General features: G+C 37.7%; 1 protein-coding gene across 1 annotated transcript in view; it reads right to left on the bottom strand.

The window, feature by feature from the left end:
- Window positions 1–829: 829 nt before the first annotated feature.
- The window catches only part of LOC146002950 (uncharacterized), a 102,314-nt gene continuing 87,532 nt past the window's right edge, over window positions 830–15,611 (bottom strand). The window contains exon 3 of the mRNA XM_083141109.1: window positions 830–1,132. Coding sequence (XP_082997235.1) covers window positions 830–1,132 — 303 coding nt within the window. The remainder of the gene's footprint in view (window positions 1,133–15,611) is intronic.

Genomic DNA, 15,611 nt, shown 5'->3' with positions numbered 1-15,611 from the left:
TTGGATTCTTCTCTGACTTAAGCACATGGGGGGGGGGGGTTTTCAGAATCAAATTTAGAAGAGCCCCTAAAGGTATCAATACTTTTGAGCATTGCAAACGAAAAATGCCGACGGCACGTTTAACGACGGTCTGATGCTGTGGAGAACGTCATCAAGAGCACTTATCAGAAATGCCTGTTGAGGTGGTACAATTTTTACTTCCAATTTAAATTCTAGTCACTTATATTTTTGTTCGTTTCTCACGAATCTGTCTTCCAGAAAAAATCAAGTGAATTTGATCAAAATTTGGATGTCGCTGAAGTGACATGAATTCATCCATTGCAATCCTGTAGTTAATACAGCTACCCCTAGAGCTACGTGCTTGTCAAGTTTCAAGCAAAGAAGGGAGTCGCATCAAGTCTTTGTAGAAGGCCTTCCCTGTGTGAGCATTAGTGTTTTACATAGAAGTCCTCTGAGGAACCCTTACATGCGTAGCATGCTTACGCTAGTCCTAGAACAGATAGATCGGGGTACGTCAAATACTTAAGGGCGTCAATCGTTTTTTCACTGACTGGGTTGACAGAGGCAGGACAGAAGAATATCACGTAATATGCACATTTGCCTAAGGTTTTATTTTTGTGCATTTTTTGTGTTGCAGTAAAGACGATTGTCCGCCTTCAAAGCCCTCACCTACAGCAGTCATTTCATCATTCTACTATTTGTTATCTTTATTCTAAGCAAAATTATTTTCTAAATAAATTTGTAATCTAAATTCGTCAAGTCAATTATTAAATTTGCTGCAGTGTATTTTATTAATCTACTTCGAATATTTATGTTTTTCTTTAAAGCTTTACCTTCTTTGACTAGTAGATGGATCGTTCCAGCTTTCCTGAACGTTTAAAGTTGTTTGAATTTCTGAGCCATTTCCTAAAATTTGGTCACCAAAAGTTTGACTCAATTCGGACTGGCAATCCTCATTTTGTGAAGTTCGGTAGTCTCTATTGATATTCTCACATCTGAGCATTGAAGAAGAACTCTCTCTTTGTTCAGGCGATAAAGCGAGTGTCCCTTGTTCCGAGTGACAGAAGAATTCCCGTTGTTGGTTTGAATTCCTTTCTTCGATGGAACTTGAGTTGCCTGCTACTGAAGTTTGCTAAAATATTAAAATTATAAACTTAGATTAGTACGCGTATTCTAAAACCGTCACATTCTCTATATGTCTCCCTCCCTCCCCCCCTCTCTCTCTCTCACACACACACATATGTACATGAAGGGCCAGGGGGAAAAACGATGAATGTTCATTCGAGACGATTTGCCAGGAAATGAAAAACAAAGTATTTCTTTTCATAAGTACGTTAATATATGACAAAATAATAATGCGTTTTTCAGGCACTTCTCATCGTTTCCCAACCAAGGCCGTTCTCATTCTTATAGTACAGCTTCTGAACTATCAGATGGCGTTGCGATCTCAAAATGGGCGAAAAATCGACATTCATCGTTTTCCCGCCTGGCCCTTCACATATAAGTGACATGTTATAAATTAGTAACGTTCCCTCTATATATTTCGATATCTATAAGCCAATCTCACAATGTACTTAATATCAGCGTCCAAAATATTGAGTCCTCGGTTTACGTGCTTATACGTAACATTGCACTCCATGAGAGGGAAATAATTAATTATACCTTATTAGAAAGTCAGAAGTATCTTCTTGTAGGCAAAAGCAATACAAAGTGATTTTAATTCTATCTGTTCTCTATCGTAAAAGAAATGTTCGTAAGAGTGTAGATTTTTATTATATATTTTTTATTTTATGTAAATCCAATATAATTGTGTACAGCTTCTTGTAAACCTGTCGTAAAATATGTATATGGTTTGTGTGTGTATGTGTGCGCGTGATTACCATGCAATTTTCCTTTCTTATCAAAATGTGCATTAGAGCAATTTTACAATTTATACAAGATGAACAATCGACATCTAACGAAAGACCACAACTTACTCATGAACTCATTACGATCATATGTTTACATAAACGGATATATAAAATGAAGCATCGGATATCGCTTATTTCCTTGCTAGCTTCTCTAAATATTCTAAAACACAAAAATATATATGCTTCTCCACAAATATGAATTTCATTTTATCATCGCTGTATATAAACCCTCCAAATAATTACAATACCGTAGTATACCTTTGCATTAAGATAACATCCATGCTGTATAAAAATCTTGATTCTTATTTAAAAAGTCTTTTTTGTTGATTTAAATCAATTTTCTTAATGATTTAGATTTTCTTACTTCTTGAAAAAAAAAACTTTTAAAATTATCTGTATAGTCATGCATATAGAAATATACCTAGATATTTTTATATTGAAAGGCTTTTCCTGCAAAAGGCCCTGTAAAATATTTTAACAGTTTGATTAAAGCAAATAAAAAAATATGTGTAAACCTACATTTTTCTCTTTCTGATACTGTATATATGAACCCACCATGGAAATCATTGCTGAGCGTTTTAACGAAACTGTAATAATTTCAGAACTTCTCTTCCAGTGAAAATAAAACATTCCGGATGTACTATATAATTATGACTTTAAATAATTTTATAGTATTTGTAGCATGAATCTTGGCAATATTAATTAATGATACTTTGCAAAATATCAACTACCATGTATATTTACAGTTTATTGATAATGACATTATTTACGGTTTAGCATGATTAGTATTTTGTACCTATATTACTGTACACTAAATTATTGGAATTTTTGCCAAAACAAATTATTGAATTTTAAGTGTGTTTACAGTTTAGATATTACATTTCCTTTCGTATGAGCTTCACGTCATCAGTACATATATTTTGTTTCCTTTATTTTCCTTTCTTACAGCATAATAAACACCACTAAATGATTTCTAAATTAATGTACTTTAAACTGAATGATTTTCATATCTACAAAATCCTTATGTTCATTATACTATAAATTCATTTAAAGTGATATAAATCAGTGACCTTTCTTAAAAAGATCACGATTTAAATCAACCTGATTCAAATCAATCCACCTTCATAACATCTCAAAATTACATCATATTTATGATATTGTTCGCCGAGTACTTGAAGAAAAGAGTCAAAAGTTCGAAGGTCGAGAATCGGGAAGATCCATCTCCGGCAGTGATCATAAAGTTAGTGTAACAATAGCAAAATATACAACTTTTGGAAGAAACTATTGTACAGTGCTCTCTGCAAAAAAAAAAATAATAAGAAAAGAAAAAAGCGATATTATATTTAAGAAATGCTGAAAAATATATTTTTCTTGCTGTATCAACGCACACTCAGAAGCAAATACTAAATGTTACGTTGACCAATGCATTTGTCCGGAAAATATTACCGAGTTTCAAAAGGCGATATTCTGTATGAAATATCCATTAGATCTTCCAGACATTAGAAAGAATAAAAAACAATATTATTAGAGAAAATGACGCCCTCAGCAACCATGTCTATGAATAATTAAACATCTATGTACTTAGACAAAATTAACCAGCTTCTAATGCAAGCATAATTACATTGCCATATATTACGAAGAAAAAATTTGAACATTATTTTCTTATACCTAATTTGGTATGCTTGGAAAGAAAACAAATTACCTTACATTATGAAACATTGCAGTATGCGATCGGTGTATATCAATATTTCATGGAAGTGGTAAGGTAAAAATGTGAATAGCAATTTGAAGAGCACTCTAAAAAATGTAAATTATATACTGCAATAACTTTCAATTCGTTCCCAAACTGTACAATTTAATTAGTACTCAACATTATTGCAGCATCCTTTAGTTATCAATACTGATTTCGTAACAACACAACTTCGCCTTACCACTTGCCCCGAAGATCCAGAAAAACTAAGTTTCAGGTCAGAATTTCATGTGCCTTTTAGTTTTTCTTTGTTATTAAAATATGCAAGAGTTATTCCCTAGTCCTTTTCGTATCGAGGAGAAAATACAGCCAATGTATTCCTTCAAACTCTTTTGCAAGTGGGTGGAAACGATTGTTCCGATCTCATACAGAGAGGAACCGATGAAACACCGGAACAGCAACAGAAGCAAGACGAAGCTACAAATTAAGAACTCTAACAAATACTTTCATGATTCTGATAATGTTAAAATTCACCATCTCAATTATTACACAACATATTTTATTGCCACGCTTTACAGTGAATATAGTTTCAAATTTAAAAAAAGAACATGATTTCTTCCAGTATTTATTCATAATTTACAAAATTTTGATGACCATTTGTTTTTTAAAGAACGTGGATGTGATAAATAGAGCATGCAAATTATATCACACATGAAAGACAACTATATCTGTACATAAAGGCATGTAAGATTAGATAATTCAAAATTTGTTTCTCTCAGATTTCTGCATTCTTTTCAAGTTTTATGAAGGAGCTTGGCTCTCCTTAGTGATTTTGAACACATGAGTCAACAACATTTTGGTACCGATCACGTGTTAGTGTTTAAGCAAAACAATATGCAATCGTCTTATGAGACATCGAAAAAAGATTTCGAACATGTTCACGAAATATGGAATTCCTTCAAGGGAAGGAGTGACAATTTCACACCAGTTGTATACTTATTTCAATATTGTCAGAATGGGCACTGCTACTAAAAGAAAACCGAACCGTATGTGAGAGTGTGGATTTCTCCACAAGTTGCAAGTGGAAGCGTTTATCTTGTGTCGATTATTGAACTAGATACGATGGGTAAAAAACATAATGAATGCGTTTTTACAGAATCTCATGTATCCCTTGTGGGGATCAAATTCAAATGCAATTTCCAAATAATCAAATGGGAGATACGATCGATATTTGCAACTACAAAAACCCTTTTCAAAGTATTATTTTTCCGATCGTATACATTGATACGCCACTGGATGATTGACATTCCAGAGAGATCAAATAAATATAATGCACCCATAAACGCAACGTATTTATCCAGCGAACTCCTTTTCTCTGCAGCAGTGTTGCCAAACCTAATGCACACAAAATAACTACGTTTTACCTGGAATGAAGTTAAAACTCACTTTCAAGGAGATATATTTTCAAAAGATCGTTAAAGTACATACTGGGATAATGTTAGGTGTCAACTCTAGGGTACAACGGGCTCCCATGGTGAAGTGAATAGCAAATAGCTCTTGGACGTCAGGTGTCCTGGGTTTGAATCCCGGACTGGGCATGGGTGTTTGTGAGTGCCCACTCATCAATTGCATCATATCATCACTCATCTCCATCTTCACAAATTAGCCAAAAGTTGTACAAGAACCGAAGCAAAATAAATCAATTCAATCAATAAATTTTGAAATGATGATAATAAATTATTAATTCCCACAGTATAAAACTGGCGGCATCATCCATTTCGAACAGTACCGCTGATCTCTCCACTTGCATTCTTTCCCTCCGACAGTTTTAAAAACTGCAGCTTGAAAACAATATAAATGCAGTGCTGGAATATAATCCACCTACAGCGAGAGACTAACGAAGCAGTTTGTCCCGCAAAGGAAAGCTCGCACCTGAGGCAGCAGGCAAGCAGAACAGCGGGCAGCGGCAAAGGAAGGCAGTCAATCAAACTACCAGCCTAGTAGAGCGAAGGGCAGCGGCAAAGGTATCACCAGAGATGAGGACAGCGTGTCTCGCTTTGTTGCCCGGCCTTATTCTGTTCTCACCTCTGCTGTAGTTGCGAAGGAGCTCGTTATCAAGCAGCACAGCTCTCTTCTCCCAGCATATAGTTGTGTCAGCTCGCTCGGCGAAGGGAAGACGCACCTCGAGCTAGATAAAATCATCAGTAAGGCCGTATTTATGGACCGACTCGTCTAACGGCCTTATTCTCTTCTCATCTCTTCTGTAGCAGCAAAGGGATTCGTTCTCAAGCAGACCATCTCTTTTCTCCCATCAGCACGTGTCAGCACGGCGAAGAGAAGACACGACTGCAACGAAGGATTAACATCAGTAAGCCTGCGTGCGGCCGGTCACACTGCTACCTATGTATAAGTAGTGGCCAAAGGCCCGTTTTGAAGCGATGCAGCAGAGCATAGCATCGCCAAGCCTGTGTGTGTCCGGGGCCCCATAGTGAGCAGAGGAGTTTAAATAGCAGTTCCTCCTCATCGAAGACCAGCAGTGAGTGCTATGAGATCAGAGAAGGGAAGGCTGCCTGTAGTTGCTCTCTGTGTTATCAAGACGTAAATAGCAATTGAAGGGTTTGCTGCTAAATGGAGGTAGCTCCAATTTGATAAATTATTGGCAAATTGAAGAAAAAACGTTTAGAAATCTGAAATTTGAACAAAAGTTGTTTCAATAAATTTTGTAAGTCTTCCTTCAGAATGGGGACAATATCTTCACCCAAAACATATGTTCTAGATGACCCGGCACATGTTTTGTTGGAGGAGCTACTTCATTGTTGTCACTAAACGGATGATCTGCTAATTTCTAGGGAAAAGATTGGCGCAAACAAGTGATACCATGTATAATGTTGTATTGGAAATATATAAGAATACAGTTCTATAATGAAGTAAGAATTTAATAATTCTTTTCAGTCATCCGATTCCCCTCCTTTTGTAATATCTTGTTCATCTGGTGCGTTGCCAGATTTCAGCCTGTTGTAGAATCACATCTCATTTTGAGCGACGTATTTGCGTGCAAGTTCCATTACAATTTTATGTTTGGCAGTCTTGAATGATACGGAGTGGTTGTAGGGTTGCTCTAGGTCATCCAACGTAAATAGGATATTGTTCTGGGCATTAAATATTCTCACTGCATGTGGGGAGGGCAGTCCTACACTCTCACTACAGACAATGTTTCCTATGGCGATCAGAGACTTCTCATAGGTAAAAACTCTATATTTTGTAGTTCAAAATTTATCTCTTTTACTGCAATTAGTAACTATGTAAGGAATCTTAAGAAATAAACCTTTCAACAAGTCAACGAAGTAGTAGATTATTTCTTGGTTCACTTCTGTTACAGAACATGTTTTGCTGGTTTTACCAATAATGTCAGAATATTCACTTGGTAGTGAATACTCTTTCGATTTTCCTCATTCGCTGTTCAATATTTCCGAAGGAACATCACAGAGCATAAAGCTATGACCCGGTTCAGGGAACCTGTGAACGATTTTGTCCAGACGTCCACTTTCCACATGATAGAAAAGGTATTGCGTCAGTGCGTGATTTTTATTTTGCGACACGCAGTTGTCCGAAAATAAACACAGCACTTCCACCTCAGAACTTAATACATAGGTTATGAAATGGTGTAAAATACTGATTGGCTCGTTCGGTGATTTCTTGCCTACAGACTCGTCATATACATAGAAATAGTGTTTTCCTGATTTTGCTGATGAAATCGGAAAGTTATAAAACCAGCACTGCCTTCTATAAAAAGCATCACCGAATGTCACTTTGGGTACGGCCATGTTTTGCTGGTAGTCAACGTTGTTCACGTTTTCTGCAAGTAGTTTTTGTCTTTGAAGTATTCAAAGAATACCTGCGCCTTACTCTTTTCTCCTGTCCTCCCTTATGGTCGGTGAGCGTAGGTCCTTTTAAAAACTGTCACACTTTTTACACGTATCAAATTGAGAGTGATCGAATGCAAGGTTAAATCTGCCTGAAAATAACGAAAGTAGAAATCATATGAAACTGGAGAACCAGGATGTTCTTCTAGATACAATCTATGCATTGAAGTTATATCCAGATCTGCCGGCAAGTACTACTTTTAGTCTTTTCGACTGTAGTGTGACTCTCTTGTTGGAAAGCTGGCGATATGATCGCGAACGAGTTTTACTGTTTCTCTAGGTACTTGATTTGGTCGATTCTGGTGTTTCCCTCGGCCGTCCGGTTTCGGTGTCAGAGTGTTATTGTGGGCAATATGACGCGCAATGTTCTCAATACATTTGCAAGGAATGCCTTGTAGGAATGTGAACGCCTTCTTGAGGCCCAGTGAAAATTGCGCAAGGGAGTTGTCAAAGAAAACGGGGGATCCCCTTATGGAAAATACAGGAAATTTACAACTATTTTCTACATAATGTTGAGATCAGAGTGTAGCCAGTAAAAAATGACGACGTATGTCCTCATGTCCCAGCACTGATGGAACACCGTCCCACACTCGGGAAATAGGAAAATAACTGCAAATCTCCTGTTGCACACGGTTGACATTGCGGTAGGAAGAAGAAAATAAACCAAATTGTGGCATGTCCCACTGCTGCTGGAACACAATCCCAAATGGAAAAAAATACGGGAAAACCAGGAAAAAACTCTTTCAACCCCCTAATTTTGACAAACTACTTTGCAGTACGAAAAACAAAAGTTAAACAATGGCCACATGTCGTCAGGCTGTGCATACTACAAGAGAACTCCCCTAAAGAAAGTGCGTATTTCTCGATGGAATGAAGACGGAGAATGGCGAGAAAACGCACACAATGGCATGTCATATTTCCAGGCACAGCACATCTTGAAGGGAATCCCCTGAGAAGAACACAACCTTCGCACATGCAGATCGACGGTATGTAGTACAGCGATCTCCAGCATCTTCACTCGCACCTTTCACTAAAGGATACTATACGGTGCTGATAGGGGCTCACAAACACCGGCACACTCAGAGACGTTGTTGAAAATGTTCGCGATTGATTATCTGATAAGCGCAAATAACTCTGGCATGTCACCAATTATCCCAGCAGCGACACTAACACGAGCAACGAGGTCCTCAACACTTTCCACAGGGGTTCAATTTGAAATGCATTTGTTAGCATAACTTGCAGATTTAAATTTCCTAACATGGTCCTTTTAACACGTTCGTCATTCAACGAATATATGGTCAATGGAAAAGCATAACTATCATTTCAAAGTTCGGCAATGCATGTTGTATTCAACATGTAGTTTAAAATATGAAAGTCAACAGTAGTGAGAATGCTATGTTCTGGGCCACCCCCCCCCCCAATTTAACTATTTTATAGTGATCTCTTCAAGTGTAATTTAATTAAAAATCAAAATTTAGCTGTTTTTCTAAGTGTAAAAAGTGAAAATTTGCTTCATGCAAGAGCTCAATATTCAATTTTTATAGAGTAAAATCGCAAGATTTAATTTCCTCTTATTTTTTTAAATTTTGCATTTTTATAACTAAAGCCAAATTTATTTGTTTTTCTAAGTGTAAAAAATAATTGAACCCAAGTTGAATTTTAAATTTTTTTGCAAAATATCCCAGTATCAATTCGGTCCATTTGTCTGAACCAAAGATACTGTATTTGCATATTTCCATATTACCATATGTACTAATTATTTTTTTTTATAAAAAAATAACCAACAAGAAATAATGCCGATGAATGTGTTTGGGTTTAAAAAACATATTCAACAAATAGAGAGAATTCCAGTAAACATGGATATCAATAGGGATATTCATCGTAAACTAAGACGCCTGGTTATCATCCATCTAAATAGTATCTGGTATCAAGTTGATCAGGATACGAGTAAACAATTACATGTATTTCATAATAACCAACCATAATATAAAATTCCTGTCAGTGGAAAAATTCAAATAAGTAACTATCCATCCAATGCAGCAGTTGTACACATAGGTCGCAATTTGTATAGAATTAATTACAATGCAATAGATCCCAACACAATATACGATGTGGAAGCAGGTGATTTCCTCTATGCTGAAATAATTGGGGAGTATGATAAATTAATTCCTCTCTTTATCGAAATAAGAATAACACAGGCCTGCAATGAAAAAAATACAAGGGAAGTGATAGGTGATTTTTATATATTTTGTGGTGCTGAGTTCAAAGAAAATAAAGAAAAATGTCCATCACGTCACGTTTTCTTGAAAAATTTAATTGTACGTGGATTTGTATGAACATTTACCATAAATATGTTGTTTCGGCATGAAATATCTTTCCTCCCTGCCTGACCATCATTCTACTGTGGTGAAACGATACCCCTCTGTGACTCCCCCCGTCAACGTCCCTCCCTCCCCGCCGCAATCGCTCTCGACCAATAGCGTCGCTTAAATCCTTATCTTGGTTCGCCAACTGCGCAGGAACACTCGCTAAGCCAGCGTAATCGGCAGTCACCTTGCAGTTGTGTCGAGCTTTATCTGGATTGATCCTGAACGTGTTATTCGTAAGACTGAATTCTCGCGACTTGTCTGGAGGCAGCAGAAACGATATAAAACAGATGTCCTCATGAGGGACTCAGTTTGTCGCTCTTTAACCCAGAAATCATGTACTTACCGTGTTTGTAGTAAGATAAAAGACGTGGAAATTTGTAAGTTTGTCTTTCATGTGTAGTGTCGTGCGTGCGCTGATACAGTGACAAGTGGAAACTGCATCACAAAAACAATTGTAACTGGTGCTTTCCTTTGTGAGTGTCATGAACCATGGCTTCGAGTTCGAAACGTTGTGGACATGTGCCAGATGACTTTTGTTACACATGCGGCGAATATAGTGTTCTTAAACATCGCATGAGGAGCATTACAAACTATGTAAGAAAACTTTATCTTCCGTATTTTGGCATGAAACTCGGAGACGAGGAAGAATCGTGGGCTCCTGATAAAGTGTGTGTGTGCAGTGTCTCAATGATCTACGCTTATGGTTTAACGGAAAGAAGACTGCTTTACGCTTTGGAATTCCTATGACATGGAAGGAGCCGAGAAACCACTGTGATGATTGTTACTTTCGTGCCTGTCATGTCCGTGGGTATAACCGAAAAAATCACAAGCTAATCTCTTATCCTGAGAACATTCTATCGGCCATACGCCTCGTTTCTCATGGACCTGATGTGCCAGTGCCTTTGCCTAAAACTGAATTACCAGTCATCTCTTCAGATTCTTCAGACTCGAAACATCCAGACGGTCAAGGCTCCGATACCGAATATAAGCCCTCTGGAGGCGATTCACCTCAGCCCTTCTCTCAGGTTGAACTTAATGATCTGACTAGAGATCTGGGCCTTTCGAAAAGGGCAGCTGAATTGTTGGGCTCCATAGTGAAAGAAAAACATTTATTGGCCAAAGGAACCACGTTTTATTGGTACAGGAATCGAGAAAAGGACTTTGTTCAGTACTTTGAGGAAGCGGAGAACCTGGTCTATTATTCTGATGTTCCCGGATTGATGAGCAAATTTAATATCACCTACGAGAAAGATGAATGGAGGCTGTTTGTAGATTCATCGACAAGGAGCCTGAAAGCTGTCAAGGAAGCCAGTATGCATCTGTACAAGTTGCACACTCGGTACATTTACAAGAACGCTATGAAAATCTGGCTCTCGTCCTCAACAAAATAAAATATGCCGACCACGGTTGGACCATTTGCGGTGATATGAAAGTTATCTCCATGCTTCTTGGTCAACAAGGCGGATATACAAAGTTCCCATGTTTCATTTGTGAGTGGGACAGCCGTGCAAAGACTCAACATTTGGTCAAGAAAGAATGGGCTAAAAGACAAAATCTTGAACCAGGCACCAAGCATGTGTTTCGGAACAGCTTAGTTGACCCAAAAAAGTATTGTTACCCCCGTTACATATCAAATTAGGTGTAATGAAGCAATTTGTCAAGGCTATTCCAAAAGATGGCGATTGTTTCAAATACCTGTGCAAAAAGTTTCCAGGTTTATCCGCAGCCAAGTTGACAGAGGGAATCTTTGTTGGTTCAGATATCCGCAAGCTCATGAAGGATAAAGACTTAAGGACTAGCATGACAACTGTAACGTTTGTCCCTTTTGCGTGTTTACAAACCTTACAGAATTAAAAATTGCAAGTTCAATTTTTAGCCATCGAGGGCGTTACGCCTCACGATTGCTCTCTGGTGCTGCCCCTGACGGCATATTTTTGCGGCTTACGCCCGCTCGTAAATTCCGCTGCACCAGGCAGTTCAGTTCGTCCTTCGTTCTCAACCTCGCACGCCCGCTTCGAACGGCTCGCATCCAGTACGGTGCTCGTCATCTAGTCCTCGCCGGCAAGAGAGTACCCGAACCACGACCGGTAGAATTGACGTCTGCCACGCCGACCGCTGAATGGAGAGAAGGCCATGAAATGAGTACAGTGACTCTAATTGAAGGAAGGCATTGCAGTTCTACGTGATGTGAATACTCGTGGGGAGGTATGTACAAACAATCTCTAGACCGTGAAAGTGGGAATAAAATTATTTCCTTACCGTTCGCTGCGAAAGTTTTGGTTACAAAGTTCTCACGGCATAACTTTTTTGAAATAAGTGAAATTACGAGAAGATCCATGTACTCTTCCCCCATTTATTTGTGCCCATGACTTGCCCATTTGTTTCTTCGACTATTAGCACGGTGAACCTTTTTGTAGTGCAATAAATCAGCGTACGTTTCGTGCTAGTGTATAGCTTACGCGAACCAGTCTTTTTGGTTAAATTGGCGTTTGTGAAAGTTACAAAGAAAGAACGTGGGAGAATTATTAATGAACCCTTTTGGCAAAGTGCCATTGAGTAAAAATAGGAACTCGAACTTTTTATAATGGAACTCATGGTTCCAGGTGGGACTACCCTTGTTTCAAGCAACGTTAAATGCGGGCGCACTCACACCTGAATCAAATAAAATAAAAAGGACTTGGAATATTCGCGATCCCCTGCCTGTTATATCCCAATAGCAATCCTGTCCGCGTAGAGGTAGCGCTAATGATGCACTGAGAAATGGGGACACGCGCAAAATAAGGTACAGGGAGTAAGTTAAAAATAAAGGTCCTTTTGGCCTTTTGATTGATTGAGTAAAGAAGAACGGGACGTTCTTACCCAAACATGCAATGCACACCTTTTGAGAGATTAAATGCTCCCGCTTGTAAATTCATTGTATAGCGTCAATTGGAAAAGAGACAAGATTGTTAAGTGGACGGCTACATTTAAATTTTTGCTTGATCGTTAAAATTGAATGGGGTATTTATGTAATATGGTAAAATGGAGCGCCGGTCGCTCGACCTGTTAATTGATTAATGTGTTGTTGAATTACACCCAGTATAAAATACCTTGGGTTTGTTTGTCGTATTAATATAATGTACTTGGTAACAATCTTGAATACAATTGTGTTTATTAATTGAATTGTGTGGTATCTTAATTTCTGGTATCATGTTCTGAACAGTAAGAATTGCGCGATAAAGAAAGTGGTCACGAAACGATCCTAAAATTAACATAACAAAAAAAAGGGGAACGTACACGTGTTTAATTTTTGCATAAGTTACAGTAGCCAGAGGAACGAGAAAGGAGGTTATGTTGGAGTAATTACTATATTGATTTTGATTACAGTGAAGAAGGCTAACATTGCAATTCGCTGTTGAACCCTGTTTGAAACTTCTCGTGCACATTACGTGACGCACGTGAGTTTCTTTTGTTTTCAGGTCTCCTTCCTTTTTTTATCTCGTGCTTCTTGTACTCGTCGTCCGTAAACTCCTGCGTCATTGTGCGGGAAGTACGACAAAGAAAGGGGAGGAATACAACTTGTAACGTGAAGAGTGGGTCTCGAACCTTTCTGGGGAATTACAAGGATCCTGACTATAAAGCAATTGTTATGAATATGCTGGACAAATTTCAAGCGTTTGGTTGCTCCATGAGTGTCAAACTGCATTTCCTTCACTCACATGTGGACTATTTCCCCGAAAATTTAGAAGCAGTCAGCAAAGAACAGGGTGAAAGGTTCCACCAAGATATTAAAGATATGGAGTGCAAATATCAAGGATGATGGGACAAGAACATGCTCGCCGGCTACTGTTGGGTGTTAACACGAGAGAGGCCTGAGATTGCACAAAAAAGAACGTCAAAAAGAAGTTTCAAAGGCAAAAGGGTACGTACGTAAATATAAACTTTGTGTGTGTTTGGTTTTGTTGTTTGTTCAGTTTACAATTTGTGTCAAACGTTCATGAACACATACATTGGTCCTCGTGGTCAATCATCTATTTTATGTACGTTACCTTAATAAAAACAAATGAACATAACACGTTGGTGCTTTTTTTCTAGAAACTTGACCATTATGGGATGTTAAAAGTGTAAAGGCAAGGGAACTTTGTGTTTTTCTCTCGAACAGAGGCGGCTCGTGCGATCTGGCAACAGTGGTTTTCTTCCATTTAAACCTATAAAAAACAAAATCAATTGCTAATAAATCAATTAGCATCACCAAGCATCGATTTTTCATATATTTAAATGGATCAAAACCACTGTTGCCAGATAGTGCATGCAAAATTGTTCGCAAAAAATCCTTTTCACATAGGATTTTAGAAAATATCAATATCGATTGTACAAAAAATCCTGACGTGATGGAAAAAATGGAGGTCATTTTCGAAATCAGCACACCCAATAACATAAAACTCAGCGAACACATCTCTTGTATTTTTCAACAACTTTAATTTCGCAGGCCTGTGTAATCTATCCTCTCATCTTCAAACCCTGGAAGATTTTATTAATAATTTGCCTTCATCTACTGAACTAAATTCCATTGCTCGTAGTGTAACAAATATTAAACTCCAGCTGGAGACTTTTGAGGATTTTGGTCAAATACAAGCAACCATAGCTCACATCGAGGATACTCTGGCAACCGTGAAAAATGAATTGATTAGTGTACAGGAAACTCTGGAATCAAAACTGCCAAGTATTACTGAAATTCTAGCTATAGTCCAAGAGCAGATTACGAAGTTGGAAAACCTTAATACCAAATGTGAACTATCACATTTCCAGCATCTGATTGATGACATGCAGAACAAATTAGAAATACTGCAACAATCGACACCTACGGAAAATGACATAACAAAACTCCAAGAAATTTTGAAAACTGTAGCTGATGCAACCGAAGTGGATGCTGTAAAATTAACTCCGACTACACTTCAGAATACTGTAGCTAGGTTACCTACTTCTCAGGAAATCAGAGCCATGAAGAGAGCGGTAAATCGAATACTCAAATCAGAGGATATCAAAAACATTCAGGGGGAAATTGTACAAATTAGAGAAACTATTGCTACTCTTCCCTCCAACCAAATAATCAATGAACTCCACTCATTATTTATGGATATCAGAAATCAAGTACACGATCTTGCTAGCCAGAGTTGGAAATTGAAACTCGTAGTGAGTTTACAGCAGATTATCTCAAACATCAAGTTACAAATTAGCACCATTGAAGCAGCTCAAGAATCGAACTTATCGAATTTTACCATTCAACTCCATGATTTGAAAGAACAATTCAAACAACTCTATGTCTAAGATTAAACCGGGTTATGATGAGTTGGTTCGTACTATCAATGAACACCTGGAACCAGTATTAATCATATTAGATGATGCAGAATTACGTCATTTTTACTGTATCGAGATAGTTAGATTACAAATTGTTCCAAATGCTCGAGGGCACTGGACATACGTTAATTCTGGTAATGTTTACAAATTATATCCATATACACAGGCACACGAATTTTTCATCGATGGCAATTTTCGATTTCTGAAGTTTAGATTTGTAAAAAATGGAAAACATGTTGAAGTTCGTCAATTTACTATAGTGAGAAAAGATGGTATACATAAGGCAGTTCAAATACCTATAGCATACTGGGATGAGTCTACCAACAAATATAAAATACTTGACGATGAACAATTATCTGTTTTTATATTGAAATTGGTGATA

The sequence above is a fragment of the Lepisma saccharinum genome, chromosome 19 (assembly GCF_977018435.1).
Source record: "Lepisma saccharinum chromosome 19, izLepSacc3.1, whole genome shotgun sequence".
Taxonomy (NCBI): Eukaryota; Metazoa; Arthropoda; class Insecta; order Zygentoma; family Lepismatidae; genus Lepisma; species Lepisma saccharinum.
Note: the sequence above shows the minus strand (reverse complement) of the source record. Positions and strands in the feature narration are given on the sequence as shown.